The sequence below is a fragment of the Athene noctua genome, chromosome 22 (genome assembly GCF_965140245.1).
Source record: "Athene noctua chromosome 22, bAthNoc1.hap1.1, whole genome shotgun sequence".
NCBI classification, from domain to species: domain Eukaryota; kingdom Metazoa; phylum Chordata; class Aves; order Strigiformes; family Strigidae; genus Athene; species Athene noctua.
Genome location: NC_134058.1, coordinates 3,034,754 through 3,057,381, shown reverse-complemented (window position 1 = coordinate 3,057,381; position 22,628 = coordinate 3,034,754). Strand labels below are relative to the sequence as shown.

The 22,628-nt window shown below is 42.5% G+C and overlaps 1 protein-coding gene across 4 annotated transcripts in view; it reads right to left on the bottom strand.

The window, feature by feature from the left end:
* DVL1 (dishevelled segment polarity protein 1) overlaps nucleotides 1-22,628 on the bottom strand; it is a 104,230-nt gene that overhangs the window by 41,532 nt on the left and 40,070 nt on the right. For all 4 annotated transcript variants that reach the window (XM_074924599.1, XM_074924600.1, XM_074924598.1 and 1 more), the window contains exons 3-4: nucleotides 8,480-8,601; nucleotides 3,417-3,529 (exon numbers count right to left, since the gene is read on the bottom strand). In XM_074924599.1, coding sequence (XP_074780700.1) covers nucleotides 3,417-3,529; nucleotides 8,480-8,601 — 235 coding nt within the window. The remainder of the gene's footprint in view (nucleotides 1-3,416; nucleotides 3,530-8,479; nucleotides 8,602-22,628) is intronic.

Below are 22,628 nucleotides of genomic sequence, written 5' to 3'. Positions count from 1 at the left end.
TGCCCACGACACCACACTTTTAATTATCAGTATCGGATAACTGGGTGAGTTTACCAACACCTAGACTCTTCAAATCAAAACTGAACATCTCTGTCAGAAGCCTGCTGCAGTCCAGGCACCGGCTGTCAGACTGAACTAGCTGACAAAGTTTTCCAGTCTGCTGTACAATTAGGAAACAGTTTGTGCAAAGTAAAATGGAGATCAGGACAGAAATGACAAAGAAACTGTTTTAACTCTTCAAGGAAGTCTAAAAGTTGGGTTTTTTCCTAATATCAACAGTAGCCAAAGAGAACAAGCCCCTTTTTCCCATGCCTGTTTTCCCCTGACAGCTTTTGGCTCAGATGTTTCCACTATCAGCTTTTCAGGGCAAAGCATCTGTCTGTTCTGAGCTCTCCATATAATACTTTGCCCTGCAAGCGTTTTGAATAGCTGTCGCTGCAAAACAAAGAGGAAACAAGCTGGCAATAAATATTTTTTAATTCATACAAATGCACAAATACAGAAAAAAGCTTAACCCTTCGGCTTCCTGCCAATTCATTCTTAGCCCTTCTCACACCATTACTCCCAATAATTGGTCTGTGCAAGAACTTTTTTCATTTGAGCCTTAAACTGGTCTTTTTATGAATTAAAACCTGCGGTTTAAGAAGACAGGGAAGATTATGCTTTAAGGACTCCACTGCTATGTAGAATGACTTTTTAGTTCATGGATCTAACCCTTAATGAGAAGGAGTAAAAGGTTGCCTACAACTAATGGTGCCTATGCAGCTCATTACTGAGCATTATTTCAATCTTTCTAGAAGATAAAACCTAAATCCATTTGGGAGATTAAGATGAAATTCTCATCTATTCATGATGGAGCTGTGCAGTGGGGGGCTGGAGGGCACTGAAGTGAAAACTAGTGGCCAACTTAAAACGAAGCTTCTGTCGTGCTCTGAAAACAGGAATGGTCCCCAAATGTCAGGCTGACAGGAGAGAGATTTTTCTGCACAGCTCACAGTTAGAATTCTGCTTTTCTACTTACATTTACTTTGGGACATTTTCATTTTACCTGCATTCCCAACAGATCTTTGTTTTGCTTCCCTGCTGTTCCCTGCTCTGGGGTTTTCCCAAGTCAGAATAAGAACCTCATTCTGTTGGACCTCTCAGTTTCACGGTGATCAGGGATCAGCGGAGTAAGCTTGCTTGACCTGTACAGGCTTTAGCTCAACGTGTCTACATCTCTGCAGTTCCCAAATGGCTCAATAGCACTACTTCTCACTTCACCTTGTTTGAAATGAAGGCTGTAATGCATTGTTTGTTTTTTCTTGTGGAACGAGTACTTCTCTCCCTTGGCAGAGTATCCAGGGATATCCTCGTTGTCAGTGTGATAGTTCTCTGTCATTCACTTCATACCAATCAGGAGCTCAAGCAGTTACAAACACTACACGGTGCACGTTACTGTGCCGCTTGGTGAGCTGGCCGTACTGTACATATATCTTGGCTACTCTGCATAATAATACCTATGGAACAAACCTGTGAGTAATGCAGTGCTCCAGTGAAAATCCCTCATCCTGCCACTCTGCGAACTACTAGAGCTGTAATTTTGGTATTATTTAAACAAGTCTCTACAGCGCAAGATCAAACGCTTTAACTGCATTTCCTCCTTTCTGCAGGGAAAGGAGGATTTATTTTCATAATGACAGGTGAGCACAGAGCTTCTGCCCCTGAAATAGCTGTGAAACAGATGTCACAACCTTGCTGCCCTTCCTCCACCTTCGTCCCCCTTTTCCTATGACCACTCCCCCATTTTACATCCAACTGTGCTACAGACACAGAGGACGTAAAGACTCAGGAGAATGACTCTACTAATGTGTGACCGTTGTTACTAGGAGGAGGCCTTAGACTCCTTCTCCAGGATAAGGGTATTTCACTTCTTTTCATCTTTTTAAGTGGCAGTTCATGATATAGCGCTGGACTCTGCATTTTAGAGACATTGCTTTCAACTGATAATAACACACTGCTGGTTTGGGGTTTTTAAATAAAATATTATGATGACCACAGAAACACTATGGACATTAAACAATACATTTCATGAGACCAAAATGATTCAACAGTTGTCCTTGGTTTATGCACGTTAACAAAACTCACCTCTTCCTCATACGCTGTTTTGAGAACAGGTAACATTTGCCCTACTGAGTGATATGTTCTTGGCTTGACCACAGCCTAGACTGACAGGAGAAGGAGGAAATTTTATCCCATTTCTATCTAAAGGGAAAAGTACCAACTAGTTTCAGACCACCAGAAGGCAGAAACTCCTGTGCTCAAGCAGTACAATATGAGCAGTCGAGACTATGGCCCTAGAGCAGCCGTTCAACAACTGCCTCTTTTGACACAAAAGTCCATGGCACAACATGCACTGCCACTAGTTTAATAAAAACAAATCACCGTTTAACACATTATTAGAAGATTCTGCCTCTTTCTGTGATTTCTCAAAGGAACCTGCAGCAAGAATCATGCAAGGACAGCTCTCTGCTCCAACCACTGAGTAATTTTCAGTCACTCTGAGTCAGTCACAAGTTGGAAGGGTTAAATGAACAGAAAGACACCTGCTTCTAACCCACAGTATATATATGACTGAGGGTTTTCTAACTGGAGGCAAATACTTTAGTGGGTGGAGCTGTGAATAAAGCCTGTGATGGCATCTCTTGGGCCCAAGTATTCCATATTCTGGATAATTTTAAACTCAATGGGTGGCACCTATTAATTCTTAATTAAGCCTGGAAATTCTTGTCTGGCAACAAATGAAAAAAAACCAAGTTTACTTTGATGTACAGACTAGAGGCAAGAGATGAAGTTCTGTAGTTTATAAGTGTACTTTGAGTATATTTATGAATAAAAAAAGATCTTCAGAGCCAATGTGCTCTAGCTATACCAGCATAAAATACAACTGCTGATCCAAGCCTAGAGAAATCAACAAAATATTTCAGAGGATTTTGGCTCAGACCTTGCAATGCTAAAATACTGTCTACACTGCAAACTCCCAACACATCACACAAATAATGTGTTCCACCTTTAAATGAGCAAACTTGAATAATGGAGGCAGCCCAGCCATGACAATATGGAGCCCAGCACTGCGTGTCATTATACCTCTCCAAGCTAATCATCTTCTAATACCACAGAAAGTTCTGTATATCATCAAAAATAATCTCTCTGCCACTTTACTGTAGGTTGTCCAGATCTCTCAGAAAACACTGAGCTTCAAAGAGTTTCAAAGCAATTATCAAATTATTCCATTAAAATAATGTCTCTGAAAGCACGCAAGCAGGCAGACACGCTTCTCTGCTGCTGTATTGATGTAAAAGTCGTTGTTGCTCTGAAAGATGATACGAAAAAATGTTCTTTCTAAATGAAAAAGGGGAAAAATTAAATAGACTCACCATCCTCATGCCCTTCTCTATTTCTCCGCCGATGTCTGTCTCGCCGGTGGCTAATAACTGACTCTGTTCCTGTTTCATTGTCCAGGCCATCCCGGCTGCTGGCAGCATTTGGGCTGTTAGAGAACAAATAGGAAGAAACAGTGGAGTCATCTCTTTTTTTTTTTCTTTTTGATAAAAACAGTTGCAGTTGTGAGCATGTTGGTTTAGAAGCCAAAAAACTATTACGCAGATTAGCTGCAGTCTTGCTGCAGCACTGCAAGCTCCCCCAGGCTGCTCTGCTCACCCCAAAACTACCCGAAGGGTGAAAAGACACTTCGGTATCAGTGCCCTGTTACACAAGTAGTACCAGCATGACATTGAAAAAGCTGCCACAAGACGGTTGCGTGAAATTTCCACAGGGAAAGAAGCCTACTGATGTGCTAAGGAAAGGGATCACTTTAGCACGTGCTGAGATGACAACTAAGTAGAAGACAGCTTTAGGTGCTAACACACTTGCAAAGGAAATGGGAGTTCAGCACAGTCCCAGCGTGGCAGCTTTAACATCACACATTCACACCGTACCTGCCTAACACAAGACCACAGAACACTGGGGGGTTTTTTTGCAAGAACAAAACTTGTTTGACCCTAACACTCCTCTCCACCTCCAAAACAGCCCAAGTTCCCATGCATCTCTCAAACTCTCCCATGCTCATTCTGAAGATCACAGATCCAAGAAATATATACAAGTATGTACGAGCTCCTCTCGTAATGCCGACAGACAACGTGCTCTATCAGGGGCTTATTCTCAAGCCTGTGAATTAAGTTGCCTTTTCTACAACAGCCCAATAAATAAATATTTTTTTTTAAACTAAACCCAGTGTTTCAGCTCACTTCCTTAAGTGCTTGTTCACCCTGAGCAGGTGTGTTTTCCTGACAATACCCAAGCTAGATATGCAGCATGCTGACAGTCAGAGGGCAGAAGCGACAGCTCACTGTGACCACTTCCAATACCGAGCACTGACCCTGAAGGCTGAAGTCTTGCAAGTCACAGCGAAGCTCAAAATAATTATGTGCGTGTCTGTGAAACGTACAAATAGACCCCAGGTCCTTTCCTCATGTTCTCAACTGTGTTTGAAAGCTACACAGATGTGCCAGCACAATATTAATCTAGGAAGTCCCAGTGAAAGACCATTGTGAGCTTTGGGCAAAAAGCAGAAAGATCTTGATGATGATCTCAGTGGCCAGATTTCTTCCACTCTGCTTTTGCGAGGGTTCTATGGGGAGTAACTTTCTCACTATTACAATTAGCCAGAACAAAAGGTTTCAAATAGGCAACAGAGACTTGCCCCCATGATTAAGGGCCACTTTCTGGGATGAATCTAAACAACCAGCCCTGACAGTTCCACACTCTTGAACTTGCAGGCACCAAGGAAGGGCCATTTCTCAGTTCATGGAAAGCAGACTGGTTTTCACTTCTAACTCCAATAGACAAGGCAAGGGCTAACCAAGAGCAGTGGCTGTAGGACAGAACACTGAATATGAATACGTAAGCCTGGTTATTTGCAACCATCTGTTTTCAAGATCTCTGCTGAGGAAAAAAAAAAAAAATTAGTCATGTTAAAGCAGAGTTGGCGGAGCGAAGGGGAAGATGAAGATGCTTTTTTTTCTCCTGCTGACCAGAACTAGCTTAGCTATTTAGTTTTCCCCTCGGGCTCAATCTGTTCTATATCTCTCCACTATTCTTATATTTTATAAGGTACCTTGAAGTGCTCATATGGAAGGAAAGAAGAAAAGCCTCTTGGGAGTGCTGGCAAAGGCCATAGATCATTTTAATGGACTAAATCGTGGAAACTGAGCTAAAGCTCCTTAAAATGCATGATCTGACGTGAGCTAATGCTCTGCTGAGAAAGATTTCCCACAGAACATCTCTGATCATACTCTTCCTCTCTGTCCCATAAATAGCACCCACTTAGAAAGGAGTCCCAATTCACATCTGCCCTTTGCACCTGCTATTTCTGCCTGACATGTCCTACTTACACACACAGAGCACAGAATGGCCACCTCTGTACACACAGCACAGCATCAGTCATTACTGTATCTCTCCTGCAATTCCATGAGGCTGGAGCCAAGAACATTTTACACAGGGAATTAAACCACCAACGATCTAACCAACTGGCCCCATGGGCTTCTGTGGAAGCTGGACCCAGGACTGGTGTATGTGGAAGCACATCTGTATAGCGTCCCATTTCAGGGGACTGCTGAAGAGCCTTCTGCACACCCACACACTTTTCTTTGCACTAATGAAATGTACTGACATGCCCACCACACAGATTAGGAAATCCAGGTTCTTATTCAAGAAAACATTTGACTGCACTTTTTAAGCCCTAATGAAGCTATCACAATGGAAGTATATATTTAAGTGTTGTCACCAGTACGTTTGCATTTCTTGTTTCTGTCCAGTACAACCGAAAAGAGAAAGAGGGTGACAGTTCTAAGGTCGCCCTGTGAGGCTCTCGAACACCTCAGCAGCACCATCTAGTGACTACTGCTCATCCTTTCCACTTCTAAATCGCTTCCCAGGCTAAAAAAGTGGTTTAAGACCCTAACAAAGACTGCAAAAGGATCTCACAGCTGGCTTGTTTCCTCTCTCATTGCTGAGCCAGTTAAATTCAATTTTCAGTGCACGTACCCAAGAGCTGTGTTAGAAAGGTAGCTCAGAGGTCACTATTCTTAACTCATGCACCTCCAGCAGTAAACAAGGAGCAGCCTCACCCATTCAGATGAATGTGGATTTGGCAACCAATAAACAGAAGCAGTGGAGCATTAAATACAGGATGAACTTCAGAACTCTCATCAAGGAGGGAAAAGTACGTTTTCTTTGGATTTAATCAATGATGAAGCAAAATATCACCGCTGTCAGGCAGCCAGCTGAGGTTACCACTTCACCTCTGATAAGGATCTCGTTCCCTTGGATGGTATTGCCTGATGACCTGTCTGCTTCATCTGTTTCTCGTCTTCTTCGTTGTCCAGCAACATTTCTGTTTGTACAATTACACAACACCTAGGCTCAGTTGGGGCTTCTTATATAAATAAGCCCGCAATCAACACTGAAGAAGGAAGACAGGAGATGACAGATCTCCGGTAGTTTGAGTAGCATTTTAAAAAATCTCAGGGGTTTAGGAACCAAGATCATTAAATCACACTTACAGAAGGGGAGGTAATACTTGAGTGTACAGCAATCCTGAAGTGACAGTTGGGAAAGTTACAGGGTTGCACCACTCAAATGGAAATACTATTCAAGGAGACAGCATGCAGAAATGGCACCGAACACACTATTGTGGAATCACCATGCCAAAATCCCAAGAAACATCATTTTCAAAAATTGCTGGAGAATTTTAAGTGGTCAAAAGAGAACTACAGTCATGAGTGAAGCTCTGGAAGTCACATTTTACAATGAAAAACTTGAGCAGCTCAACTTACTTAGTTTATCCAAGTGAAACAAATAATTTCAAAATACAGTGGATTCTTTATCACTTGGAATCTTTAAACCCAGAGTGGGTGTGTTTTAAACTGAAATTCTAATAGTGAAACTGAGTTAAGGGCTTCATGCAGAATAACTGAGTGAGATACTCTGCCCTGTGTTACAGAAATAAATTTAGGTCATCATTAGGCTCTCTTCTGGATCAAAAAAAATGAAACACAACAGCAAAAACCCACTACAAAACGTTAAGACACCCAATTGTGAAGAACCAAAGAAGGCATTAAAGGAGCACAAGTTTTAGTCCAGAAGACACCCCCACAAGCCAGATTCTCTACTGCAGTTTAAAACAAAAAAGAAAAAAGGGGTGAGGGAGAGAGAATGTGGTTTATCTAGGAGGAGAACACAAGCCTGGAAGCATGACCTCCCGTGTTGCTGCTCCTGACTCAGCCTGACCTAAGTTAGGTCACCCCTTGAGGATTCCCACATTTGCTCTGTGATACGAAGACAGCATCACTTGCAGCACTGTGCTGACCGGTGGCATGAAGATACAAGATTTTTAGATCTCTGTGGAAGGCAGCAGGTGCATCAGCAGAGCACAGCTTAAATTTCATCGGTCCGAGTACACACAGTTATTAGCAGTGAGTGGTTCCACAAACACGGACTTGTGCCTAACTTACACTGTAATTATTTTTGAAAATAAAGTTTGATCTTGCAGAGATTAAGTGTCGGTATAGTTCCAGAAGACAAAGAACTAGTTATATTTGCAGGTCATGTGACTGAACTCACACAGGCCTCTCCCAGCCAACATAAAGCAATTCATAAACACACGAGGGCAGTAAAGCCCTTGCATCACACACAGTCAGGCAGGGTTAGTATTTCCCAACATTTCTTATCCCCTCTAGAAGGCATTTATCTGTAAAAGACTCATACACAACACTAAGGGCTCTTCCAGGCAATAGATGCCCCAGAACGCAATGGAAACCCATGATACCAAGCAAATCAAGACCATGTTTTCTTCTCCAAACACAGACTAAAATCACAGCTAGAACCAGGTTCTGCTTTAAATCCTCCTTGTGGAAATTCAGCGGGCCTCCCTGAAAATGAAGGAATTCTAAGGATATACATCGGCTCTGCACACGTAGCAGGAAATAACAAGGCTATCATTAAATCAGATGACTCCCCATCTGGCTATACACAGTTCAAGCTGCTAGCCTCTCTATGCACTTGGAGGAGGCATTTTCCCTTATGGAAATTTTTGCTCTTGATATCAGTGTTCTGCTGGCTCTGAATTATACATAACACAGTAATAGAAAGTTGTCATCTGTACACTACGAAGAGTATTTTGGGCTCACTTGCTACTTAACTCTTCCACAGTGGGTTTTAAAATGATATATATAGGATATATATTTCATTCTAATAATGACAGGTGTTTTTCCTTCCCATTCCCCTTTTAATTCCTCTGTTCTAATAAGTATATTCTTCTTCTTACAATAACAGTAAATAGCTGGTTGGCAGCAGCAGGGGGAAATGTGGGGAGAAAACAGACAGGAATTGCATTTTTTGGTTTAAAATTAAAGAAAAAAAGAAGACAACTTGCTCTTACTGGAATGATGGAGGCCGGGAGTCTCCAATGCCGCCTGTTCTCTCAATGGGTGGCGGAAGGTCTGTGTGGCTCTCGGTGCACTGGGAGCCTGTGTCAGAGTGGGAGCTTTCAGCCAGGACCAGCTGTCAACAGAAAGAAGAGAATTACATACACTTGTACAGGTTTCTCCACTCCGACATCAGGTGTTCAGCCACTGCTTTGCTAAATATTCTGTGAGATCTAAGGGAAACTAGAGCGAAGGAAGTGCTTAGTGTCCACTTGCATGGATTCCTGCCAAACTTCCATAAAATCAGGTTGCGTTCAATCTCAACATGAAAACATCATCAGCTGGAATATACACAAAATTCTTGCAAGTGCCACAGAATTTTTCTCAGCTCAGAACAAACAAACACACCAGGCAGGGAGTGCACTTTTTTTTTGGTGACTTGTCATTACAGCATTCTCGGAGTTGCCTAAGCATGCAAGTTGTCAGCATTCCTTGCAAAATGCACACACGCTGTAAGACTACACTCTCGGTCTGGTTTTGCCATGACAAAAATAAAAAGCAAAAGCTGAAATTTGACAGATTGACAGCCCAAATGTGGTATCATTTATTATACAAAGACCTTCAAAAGCCCTGAAAATTCACAGTCTGGTCTGGACCAATCACCAAATCGCAGAGTTGCCACCATCCCTATTAAGAGTCTGAATTAAAATCAACATCCACCGAATCTCAACAGCCATATACTTTAGGAGGAGGACCAGATTCCTGATATTCACCATACTTGTGTCTCTTGTGTCCATTTTGCCTCTTAATGTTCCCTTAAGGCAGAGATGCAGACAGGAAATGTCATTTTCCAATCATGCCATGAACAACAGGATATGCAGTGTGCACTCTCCTGTAATTCATAATGATCTGAAAAATTTTATAAAACTACACTGTTTCAACTATCACCTTCAAAACTTCTCCAAAATTAGTCTGGAGAAGAGGAGGCTGAGGGGAGACCTCCTGGCCCTCTGCAACTCCCTGCCAGGAGGGGGCAGAGAGGGGGGATGAGTCTCTGGAGCCAAGGCCCCAGCGCCAGGCCCCGAGGGAATGGCCTCAAGCTGCCCAGGGCAGGGTCAGGCTGGCTCTGAGGAAGGATTTCTGTGCAGAAGGGGCTGTTGGGCGTTGGAATGGGCTGCCCAGGGCAGGGCGGAGTCCCCGGGATCCCTGGAGGGGTTGAAGAGTCGGGCTGAGCCAGCGCTGAGGGATCTGGGGGAGTTGGGAACGGTCAGGGTGAGGGTCAGGGTTGGGCTGGAGGAGCTGCAAGGGCTTTTCCAGCTGAGATGATTCTGGGATTCGGTGACACTGACATTTACATTCCTGGAAGCTGAAGGTGCCTGGCCACATGTCAACCAGGGGAGAAGGAAAGGCTGCAGAGCACCCAACACAGCACTCACATGGAAACAGGTAACTGAAGATACGCTGCAACAGTCAATCTTCTCATTAAAAACCAAGCATCTATACACAGCCTGGTGTGTTTGGGAATGATTATATATTCCAGTCCCATGTAAATTCTTCATATAACAACTAATGCCAGCGTGTATTATTTCTATTTCCTATCAACATCCTCAATCGTTAATAGGAATTCTCCTGGATAATGGATCACAGGCGTGGTCATGGCACACAGGAGCCTTACGGTACTCAATCCTACTTCCAATAAATTCAGGACAGAAAGACTATCTCCATTCAGTATCCCCAGAGTGACATCTTTAACCAGCAGGTAAACAGACAAAGGGAAGAAGAATGAGTCTCTCTTCCTGTCCCCAGACTCCTGGTTTGTAGCTCACGCTTGACGGAGGATCTTCCATTTAACTAAGATCTGATTCTATCCACTTATCTACCAGGCTAGTATCTTCTTTTCTGCATTTTTTTAAAAAAAGTAATAAAAAAAAAAAAGACAGAGATGCTTTGTGTTAAAGGATCCTTTTGTACATCTAGGTGAAACTGGTTCTCTACTGTTTTTTTTTAAAAATCCTACTCGTGCTGGAAAAAGCTCCTGACTGAAGTGCACACCCAGAAACCAGACAGATCATGTCCCTTCTCTAACAATGATTCGAGAAATCTTTTATAAGAAAAATCAGCATTTGTGTCTCAGTTTCTTAACCCAGAAAGGCAGGATACAAGCGATTTTGCACAACTGAGATTAAAATAATTTATGTGCCTAAATGCAACTGAAATCCTAGGGTAGAACCACCATACAGTGGGTAAAGCATCACTGTAGAAAAACAAGCAATGGGCACTGATCCAAAATTCCTCTTAATTTATCTCTGCAAACAGAACAGTTGTGGTGATTCCCAGCTAGCATTTCCAGTTCTAATTCAACTTCACCTGCTAGATTATGTGGTTATTTTTTACTAAAAAGCATAACGGTGCAGAAAGAGATTCCAGTCCCCTCCTATACAAAGCAGGAAGGCAGATGACCAACATGAGAGGTTTTGCCCAAAACAAAACAAGAATGCCACCAACTGAAAGACTTGGTTAGTATTTTAATGTCTGCACAAAAATTAAGTCTCCCATTAAACTGGGCATCCCACCCAGACCAAGCCCACCGAGGACTGCCTGTGCTTCAGACAGACAAGATCAAGAAAAAGGCAGGGGGGCAGCACTGCTGGTACCACCGTACTGAGCACAAATCGAGGCAAAATGAAGCAACTTGCTCAGCCTCACCCAGGAGGTCTACAGCAGTCTCGAAAGCTAATTCAGACTTCGAACATCCTCATCTAGTTCCATACTTTCCTTACTATATTTTTAACATTTTTGTAAGAATGGGAGGAAAAAAAAACCCAAAAAAACAAACACCCAATCAGAAAAGAAGCTAAAAACGATCCGTATATTTCATCAGTCCACTGACCACTCACAACATTTTCTGGCCACTACCAACAGAAGTTAGACTTGAATTAGTGACCTAGAGGTGAAAAGGTTTATATCCTATTACCGATCCCCTGAGCCATCTAATCACTTTGCCGAGTCTCTTTAAACAATGTGATTATAAAGTCTTTAATTAAATAAATGCTCAAATAACGATATAGATTATTTCACTAAGAGACAACAAGATCTCAGCTTCCCTCCATTTTTAGCTGTGGAAAAACTAGCCCTATGGAAGAGATTCCAACTATAATTGGTTAATTTATCAAGGACTAATTCTACTATAATCAGCAGATAGATGCTAGGTGTTAAAGAAGGGGATGGAGAAGGAGAGGCAGCATGATAGGAGGGGATTGGCACTCAGGATGCAGCATGTTACTCCTAGGAGCATATACCATAAATAGGAGAAAGCAAAGACACACAGACTGTCAAAAAAGGAACTGCCTGAAGACAAAACAGTTCTCCAGCACCACACCGAGTCAGCTGCATTATTCAAACTCTTATCACCAAAGCAAGAGCAACAGAGGAAACACTGAAGGGAAAAATAACACGAGCTTTCCTAATAACTTGATAATTAAGGTTTCTTTCTTTCAGGTGGGGAAGTTAATAGGGGATGTTTAGAAAACATGTTGGCATTACAGAGATGGAAAAATGTCTCTGAGCCTGGCTCATCCCCTGAGGAAACCTCTGTGCCTTCTTCACTAACAAAATCAAACCAAGGGATAAAAAGGAGGAAAAAAAAAAAAACCACAACCAAAACTGGGTGTAGGCAAGATCTATGCATCCCCTCACCCTTCACATTCTAAATTGTATCAAACTATGCAAATAAGCATCTTGTCTGAATTATCTGAAAGCAGGAAAACATGTTCCTTCTTTAAGCCTTTCTGCTGATGGCAACACCTGTCTCAAAGATGATCTTGATGCGAAAAGAGACGTGAGCCAACAAGACAAATCCTTTCCGTATTTCAGGATATTTGCTCTTTAGCATTTCCCTGCTCCTGGAGGAGGAAGTCTTGGCAATGCAGAACCCATTAGGAAGGCAAACCCCCTGTACTGATGGAGGTTGCAGATCGTCTGGGGAGAGCTGCTGAGCAGAAGCAAAATCCACTGCAGCAAAGCAGCTCTGTGAGTATTGCCCCTGGGCTGTGATTTCCTGAAGGATAAAGCACTGGGTACCGGCTTCTTACTGACCTTCAGTGGGATTAGAGTCACAAACAGCCTCAGACTATGCCATTACCATTATAAAGGGAAGAGGGCTGCAGAAATTACCCATACTAATCTTTCAGCTGCATTCAGGAAATACAGCACTTTAAACTTGAATCAGTTCACTACCAGATAGAGTGAACTCGACATATATTCCAACTCAAGAGAAGATACTAGCAGTATCTCCACTTTCCAAGTAGTTTCGTAATCCTAGATAAAGATCTTTCAGATTTCAAGTAGTAAATCGTAACCACAACAGCCGTGATAACGCAGTGGCCGGTGCAGAACTTCTCACGTTTACCTTCCCAAATTAAGATCCACGCTGCACTGCCTGTACTATTAGTTGTAGCCTGACCTGGGCATTTCCACACAAAATATACTTTCTGTCATTTAGACACCATCCTTCAGAGTGAAATTTTGCCGCTGAGGAATAGTAAACAAACAAACAAACAATAAAATAATACCAAGAGTGTAACAGTTTAAATAGATTGCCTAATATGATCTTACTCTCATGATAACCAGGACCTGGGAGCTTCTGCAAGAGGATCTGACTTCAGGGATTTAAATAAGACAGCTTGAAGCAATTCCGTTGTTAAAACAAGACACAGGCTGTCCAGATCTATGTCTGGTTACAAGTGCAGCACTCACCCTTCCTCAAAGCTTTCATTCGTGACGTACAGATCTCTGTGTTCAAGAGCACTAGAATACAAATGGATCGCTGTAGAGCAAATTAACAAAAACACCACAAAAGAGCATTCAAAAAAACATTTGTTGTGCTAGAAAAGAAAATCTGCAGTAGAAGATGGCACATGCAGCAAGATTATTACGGCTGCACTGTCAAGCTGATTTTTCCCAAATGTCAAAAAGATCAGAAAGGCAGTGTAACACCTCACACAATGGAATACTGGCCTCAGCTGGAGCTTCACAGTGAGTTAGCAGCCCCACCTTTTTCCAGGAACCTCGCAAAATGCTTTCAATTTGATGAGGGTTTGATGGCGACTGCAGAAGAGGCAGAATTATGTGGGGGTGTACGCTTGTTGACTGAATTCACATGTCACTGCCCTGGCTACACGTGTGGGCACAGAGAATTGCTGTTCCCTGCTTTGCCGTGTTAGCTAGGAGCTCCTCATTCCTTCCAGCAGCGAGTAACACTCTGTAAATCATTAACTATCCTATCAGCTTTAAGATAAATCGTGTCCTTTCCTTTGACGACCTATAGTAGGAATAAAACACTCCAAGATTATATCCCTTTGAATGGGGATGATAATGCAGTATTGGACTGGTGCATTATAGACTCCTCACTGTGTTTCTGCAAGAAAAGTAGTGTTAACCCCAGCTTCCTGGCCACAAGCCAGCCCTGATAATTACATTTCACCCACCAAGCTTCCCCTGCAGTTTTGACTGGCAGTAGCATTTTAATCCATTTCTTTACTTGCACTGTGTTGGTAGCGTGTGTTGTTCAAGAGCATGCCTGTGGGCTGTGAAACAGCTGTTGGGTTCCACCCCAAAGGACTGTGAAACGTGGATGTCTTCTGTGTGCTGCACATGGAGGAAGTTAATAAAGAAGTGTGGAATTAATTGCAACTTGATTCAGTTCATTCCATCGCGCTGAATGCTGTTTGTTTTTTCAACCGAGGTCCTACCATCACGCTCGCTATTAAATCTTTCCCAGAAGTGGAGAAAGCATATCAACCCTGGTATGTTAGAAAAGACTCTTATGTTCTTCGGATACCCCCAGTGATTCCCACACAGCCACGTCCTGTTCACGACAGCACAAACACCACTGTGCTGTGCAAATTCACTGCTCGACGCTGCGGCAACAAAACACGCAGCCTGTTCATGCTGACAAAAAGTGCATGTTTCCTTCTGTGCTAGAGGAGGTTACCCAGCATCGCCAGACATCTGCTCAGAAACAGTCCTCTTGGAACTCATTTGAAGAAAGAAGCGTTCGGTTCACTGTTTGTGTCGACGTTGTTCACTTCAGCAACCAGGCTTCCAGTCTGAAGCCCGAGCACAGGCACAAAAGCAAACCACACCAGTCCGTTCTGCACGTTGTAAGCAAATTCAAGTGGTGGAAGAGCAATTAATAGGATGATAGCTGGGCTCTCAAACACAAGCAAAACTTAACCTCCCCAGTCAGAGCTGAACAGTGACACCAGGCCAGTGAATGTTTTACAGTGCCAGGAGAGCCTCGTTTTCTTCCCGTTATTGCTACTGATTCAGCAAGTCCTTGGATCAATTGCTTCACCTCTCTGTAGCTCAATTTGCCTTTTTCTCATCTACACCACATTTGCTTATGCTTTTCACTTAATTATGGGAAGCACTGCCTTTTATAGCACTCAGCACTCTGCAGACATCTTAAACTCACAGAGGCGTTAGGCCAGCTCAAGGAGGCAGCCTGCTCAACGTTCATGGCTGAAGACACCAAACAAGAATCAATTTAGAAGTGAGAAGAGCAAATATTGGTAAACTCTGCTCTGGTATTCTCATCTGGCTAAATATTTATTAGTCTATCCTCACGAAAACTACAATATTTAAATTCTCACTGTTACTGAGAGTAGCAGCTCTTGGTATTTCTCTTCAGCTCAGGGAGAGGTGAGGGACGGCTAACAGTAACTGAAGAAATACTCCAAAAAAGCCATTCGTATTTTAGACAGCAGCTTCAGAACAGCCACGTTCATCTACAAGTTGAAAGTAATCATTACCTATAAAGTCATAGACATCTCAAATCCCAAGGCAAAGCTTCAGAGACATGGCCATTATCCCCACGAAGGCTGCTCCCAAAGGACCAATTGCACAAAAGGACTTACTGATGAGGCCCTTTATTCCACCAGGAATTCTGTCAGAGGCAACAGTGCTAGAAGGCCTGCAAAAGCCTATCAGGAACATGATGCTTATTTTAGTAATGAGAAATTGTCTATGATGGGTAGATTAGGCTTCCCTCCTTTTTTTCTGCTGAAAACTACAGTACATTTGTTTGGAGTCGGCTCCAACCATGGACCATAGATACTCAGAGAATACAGGATCAAGTTTATATAGCCTGGAAATCAGAAGCTGTAACAGGCTAAAAGGAACAGTTTTAAGAAATCTGTGGCTGCCAGGTAAAGGGTGACCTTTTTCAGTGTTCAGAGACAGAAAGATGCAGCCTGGGTTTCAAAATAAAATTGTCAATTCTATCAGTGATCTTATCATCTGCCACCTTCTATCATCTACAGAAGTTATTGTATCTTCATGAAATACAACATCTCAGATTACTCCCAGATTCTCTTAAGCATCTCAGGTGTTTGTTTACGGTGCAGCACAGCAGGCTGGCTGTGAAACAAATTCAGTTTCACCGACTGACACTTTGCAGCAAATTCTCCTTAAACACAGGATTACCTGCCTCTTGAAGAACATGTGGAGTAAGGACAGGAGGAAAAAAAAAAAAAAAATCCTATTTCCATGTCTCACCCTTACAGATTTTTTCAGCAGGTTAGTGACTTTTTCTGAGAGCTTACACATTCCTCACTCCAGCTAAAAACAGGTACCTGTGTACATCACAGCAATGCAGAGACCTGGGTTGAGTGTCCCCACACTTCTGCAAATGATAGCAAATACTGCCACAGAATTTTTGTGCATATCAGACCAGAACCACTCAACATTACTTTAGCAAAGAGAAGACTATAAGATCATAGAGCTCTGAAACTTCCTCATTCAGCACATCCTTTCACTTTTTCTTCAAGTCCCCCATCTCTCATGTTAACTTGTTTGCTTCTTCCCCATCTCTTTCTCATAGAGACCCTCGCACTCCAGCACCAGCAGGAAAAAAGGGGGAAGAAACAGGTCCTGAAATCAGTTTATTTTATACAAAAGAAATCAACAAGAATCTGCTTGTGTGGATTTTCATTCATTGCCTCAGTCCCCCGAAAGGCAACAATGCACTTTGCTGAAGATCATTTAACAATCCTGAAGCTCCTGCATTGCCTTGTATGGTAGAAGGCTAAACAGCTCTACCCAACAATTTGAATCGCAATTGCAAATGCAGTTTCTAAAAAGCTTATGTACAAACAGGACAAGTATTATCTGTTGGCACCCAGATAATAGAGAAGAAAGGAAAAAAAAAAAAAAAAAAAGAGAGAGAAAGACTCACACAAGGCTATGACATCACTGCCAGCCAATAGGAAATCGTGCACATTCCCCGCAGCCAGTCAGGGAATTGTTCCCAGATGTTGCAAACCCTTCCTAAAAAACACAGATAACAGCCAACCGACTCTGTGCAAACTGCTGGCAGAGGCCACTCGCTGGCTCCAATCTGGCAGCAACCACAAGCCAATTCTTTCCATATTCCCAACTTCCACTGGGAGGCTGTCCCTGGACTGTGCAAAGAGAATAAAAGAACATTATAAGCTTTTGCAAAAAGCCTCAAGGTAACACATTCTCTTCCCTACAAGCTATTTTTCCAAATTGCCCAGTAAGGAGCTGGACCTGAAAAAAACAAAAATGCATTAATCACTCAGGTAAGCAGTCCCAAAGAACTCAAAACAAATTATCTGGAGAAAAATTGTACCCTATGTTTTGTGTGTATGGGTGTGTTAGCAGAACAGGTACACATGTCTTCTGCTTCTTGCAGAAGATGTGTTTGTGTAAATGCATTTACAGTAATAACTACTAGATTAAGAACTCTGCCATACAATGTCTCTATGTTGCTGAGAAACCTAAAGGTCAACCACTGAAAAGGAATCTAGTAAGTAGTAGCCCTCTGTCCCAAATTATTTAGTCCTTAAAGACACAAAAAACCTCCCCAAACCACACTGAATTCAAAAGGATAAGATCTAAGATGCGGAAGAGAAAAACAAGCAGAAGGGATGGGGAGGAGGTTTAAATAGCTAATTAGCAGCAGTGATTCTAATTCAAGTATGATATTAATCTAGCTGTACATTGAGTTTCCAGGGCAGCAAAAGTAAGTAAAAACTAAAGACTTGCAGGTCCTCCCTTGAACATTTTCCCCAACGGCAATCAGTCCTGCCTATGACACCAAGATCAAAGTTCCTACCTATGACAAATAGGAGGATTCAAATGTTATTAAAAAAAATGAAAATCTCAAATTTCTAAATGTCAGTCATCTTGTAAACTTCAAAGTAGCCACTGTATCAGTCAAGAGGGGAGTTGTGGGGGAAGAGACAGCTAAGCTAGATCGTGTGCCCTTCATGTTCCAATTTTAAATCTGTCGTCTCAATATGAAAGACACACATAGACACTGCAGCAATTTACAGCGAGGACCACAACGATCACAGATGGTTTTGTGAAAGAATCCCAAGCTGTCTGCTACCAGCTGATGCACATCTTATAGCACAGGAGACAAAGAAAGCTCAGGCTCACCACATGAAAAACAAGGTAAGGAAAACAGCCCTGCCCAAACTACTTTTTTTTCCAAAAGGTAAAAAACCAACTTTGCTAGACCTGAAAGATATGTAAGCAATTATCTGTTAAATTCCAGTGAATAGGATATTAAAGGGTTCGAAACTGTGAACAATTAACTTACAGTAAGATTTACATAAAACTCCCCCAGTAATTAGCAGCAAATAGAGGCAGATAAGCACCGCAATTTTATGGCTGTTAGTGTGGAAAAAGTAATTTGCAATTCGTAATGCGGGTCAGACGCAGATGTTTCAGCTGATTGTTCAGCAGAGTGAACAGAAGCACTTGTCAACATCATCTGCAGAAGGTGCACTATAGGATCTCTGAGAAAAGAGCTCTAAACTGAATCCAAACTAGTGGGATATACATTTGGAAACAAGCTGATGGGTGGGAAGGGAGGGAAGAGTCCAAGTGTTTTGAAGCAATGGATCTACCCATACTACCTGCCTGTGCTCACTGTCTCCACCCCAGCTGGAATAAATGGGTTTATAATGCATTATGTCATCTGCTGCTGAGCAGCGAGCCCGTGAAGAGCCTACGCTGGTAGAGCGCTCACAAGAGGCTCTACGGTACTAATTCTCTGAAACAATTAAAGCCACGCATCGAAATTTTGCTTTTAGATCTTTGCAACAGCACCATTCTCGCTATTAGAGACTTGGCTGCTGACTCAGACCTGATCAGACACAACTGATTCTTGTCTCTTAAGTTCCTGGGTTGGCATTAAGAAGAAAAGTTATTTCCCTTTTTATCACTGAACTAATGTTATTTCACCTAAGGAAGAAAAGTGACTTGAACTCATCCTTCTCCTAAAGAAAAGACATAAGAAATGAAGGAGGGATTGTGTTCTGACTTGGGAAAACCAAATTTGTCTTTATATTGTCTATTAAAGGTAGATGAGAAACTGCCTTAGTCTTACTGTTAAATAGGACGATGCAAGTATCAGAAAAGCTACAGAAAAAGCCATGAATCCATTCACAGAAGAGCTGACATTGCAATGGACCTCTGGAGATTGTCTGACCTTGCTCAAAGTAAGGTCAGCTAGAGCAAGTTGCTAAGGTCCTTGTTCAGTCAGGTTTTAGGTATCTCCAAGACTGCACATCTCCGGGGAAGCTGTGGTTTACCACCCTCAGAGGAAAAAATGGGTTATTTGTTTGAATGCATTTTCCTTTATTTCAATTTGTACCTATTATCTCTTGTCCTGTCACTAGTGCTGTTGAGAAGAGACTGGCTCCATCTTCTTTACTCCCCCCATCAGGTATTGATACACATTGATAAGATCCCCTCTAGTCTTCTCTTCTTGAGGTTTAACAGTCCCAGCTCTGCCGGCTTCTCCTCGTATGCCAGATGCTCTTCCCCTTAACCATCATCAAGGCCCTTTGCCAGACTTGCTCCAGGGTGTCCAGGTCTCCCTTGTTCTGGGGAGCCCAGAACTGGACGCTGCACTTCAGCCGCGTCCTCGCTGGTGCTGACACAAGAGGAGAAGGTTGACCTCTGTCAAACTGCTGGCAATGCCCTTCCTGACAGCCATGGATGCTGCACACCTTTCCTGCAAAGGCCCATCGCTGGCTCACAGTCAGCAGGAAAATATTAAGTAATCAGACTGCAGAAGACTTTCTACATGAAGGGGAAGAAAAAAACCCACATAAAAAACTTCTGTGTCTCAATTCCCACCTATAATGTGGAAAAAGAAAATAACAAAGAAAATACAAGATTAAGGTGTCTGGACCAGCAGCCGTGTCTCCCACCACACACATGTATGTACAGTGCATGGCACAAGGAGAAAGACAGGAGCAGAGACACTGGTCTTGGTTGCAGCTTACAAGCAAAACTGTACTGTAAAAAATGGGAATGGGTGGGAAGATTTGAAACTAGGTATAAATCCTTGCAGCAAGGATTCCGCATCCTTCTACATTTGGAAAGCGGCCAGCAACCTATACTGGAACAGGAATCACAATAAATTGAACCCGTTCTTAAAATGCATTTCAGGAATTGTAACGCTTCTCTGAAATTAAAATGTAACAGTCACAGAATTAAAATATAACTCTAATGTGTGTACATGTATGTATTGTTGTTCTGATCTTCCTGTTCTTTATACTCCTGTTTTTCAGCTGGAAAACAGAAAAGGCATATATTTTCATACTATTTAAGAAGCTGGGAAAAGAATTCAGATCTCAACTTGAGATCAAATGCCCTCGGGCTTTTGGTGGGGAGAGGGAAGAAGGAAGAGGTTAAAGAATTGAGATGTAAAGAGGAATGAAATAATCCACATCCTTATTCATGTGGAATATTTTGGGGTTGGGGGTTTGTTTTTGCCTAAACTCCAAGAAGGTTGGCCCGCGGTGGAACAACCTGAGTCATATTTTGCTGCACAGAAGAGCCTGGATAGTGTACACACGTTCAGAATGAATCACTGGTGTATTGAATCACCAATGCAAAAGATACAGTCTTTAACTAGACCACATAGATAAAAACAAACACAACCAGGCTCCTGAATGCACTGGGAAGAAGAGACCCCATTCAGGGATGCAGAAGGCAATCGGAATATCCGCCTGTTGTCTGAGTTAATATTTATCAGTTCAGCAGCATGGGACAAAGGGGAAGAAACAGGGAGGGAATGACACTGAGGAGCAAATCCAGTGCAAATGTTACATACTGAAAAGGAGGAAATAGGTTCTCACGGTTAATTTGCTCTCCTGATAAGACCTACTATTTGCTTTTACCCCTTTGCTTTCAAAATAGACATGCTCTCATGTTATGGCAACAAAAATGAAATTTTCACAGCCTTTTTTTTTTTTTTTTATCTGAACCTTTTGGGATGCTCTCTTCAGCTTGTTAATTACACACAAAATCCCTTTTTATACTATCTATTCCCATACTGTCAGAACACCACGCTATAACCCACAGTAATCCTTGAACTGAAGACAAAAAGAGCATCACCAACACTCACAGCTCAAGCATATCCTGAGAGTAGCACTGAGCCCTTCAGCCATCTCCAGCCCTTCAAAGAAAAAAGGGCCTCGTACCACACGGGTGGCCACTGGCACGTATGTTAAGCCATGACCTGGAGAAGATAACACCATCCTACGTTCAGTTCCCACGCAAGAATGGATGTAGGCCAACAGCCTCATTAAGAAAAAAATCTTGTGCTGTCCCCCACAGCACTCTAGGTGGACCATCAGCTCTCAAAGACCACGGCTGTTTGTTTGTTTAAACATTAATTTTATTCTCTAATGCCAGGGATTTTATTCTAGAGAATGAAGATTTCTTTTGACAACCAATTTACTCCTCCACGGAGCACAGCACCCGGGGATCTTTGTGAAGATAAGCAGGCAGATCCCTGTTGTGTTCATTTCTTTCCCTTGAGCGCTGCCCAGCAGTGCAGGTTTATATCAGCACAACTTTGCTTTGAAACACTCATTGATTTTCAAACCAAGACATTTAGCTGCCTAACACCCTCTGCCGGGTGGAAATACATGGCTAAGTTCCACAAACAGCTTTGAAAGTCACACTGGTTATTAGTCAGCTATGGCTGCCGACTCAAAAGGTTGGAGCGCAAAGGCCAAAAACAAGCTATGGAGGTCCTACCAAAAAAAAAGTAGCTTTTCCTTCTGAATGCATTTCTCAGTGTCAAAACCGCTAACTTTTAAGAGAGTATAGACTGAAGGGAGAACTGAAGGGAGAATCCTAATTCTTAAGGCCTCGCTTCAACACAAAATCGAAAAAGCACTTAATATTCTGTACACGTTTGAGGGTGTAGGAGGACTAAGGTTAAGCTCATGCCTTAGAAGCTGTGAGCATTGCTTCCTAATACTAAGAACCTGTTGGGACTAAACAGTTGTCAGAGCCTGAGTGTCTTAAAATTAAAAGCAATCAATAGAGCAGAAAGAAGTGGTAATATTGTATGATACAGCCGAGCATAATTCATCTGCCAGCCCTTGCCCTCACATGAGCAACATTTTCAGCTGCTTAGAATCCAACAGGGGCTGTATTTCATAAACCACAAGGCAACATTACTTAAGAACAATCTCACAGTCAAACCGATGTTTAAAAGGTACACTACACTTTCCTTACACAATAATAGAACGCACACATGCAGATACTGGATTTCATTTCGAGACCATCTAAGGAACCCGAAGGCGCACATGTCCATGGGACCTGATACGATACGTCTGCAGGACCTGAGGGAACTGGTGGATGAAGGGACTAAGCCTCTATCCATCATATTTCAGAACTTGTGGCAGTCCGGTGAAGTTCCCACTGATTGGAAAGGGGGAAACATAACTCCCATTTTTAAAAAGGGAATAAAGGAAGACCCAGGGAACTACAGGCTCACCTCTGTGCCCAGCAAGATCATGGAGCAGATAGTGGATCCATGGCAGGGGGTTGGAACTAGATGATCTTTAAGGTCTCTTCCAGAACAAACCTTTTATGATTCTTTGATGGCAGTGGAAGCACACATAACCCTGTCTACAAGAAGCCAGGCTTAGAAACTTTAAGCCACCCAGCACGATTATATGCAAGGCCCAGACAGATTTCCTTATTCTAAATTCAGTGACTGGGATTGAAATATTTCAGGGATAATGGTTGTAGATGTGTGAGCAAAACCTGCAACTCCTAAGATCAGCATAGAACTGGAGAAATAGATGGAGACATGGCAAT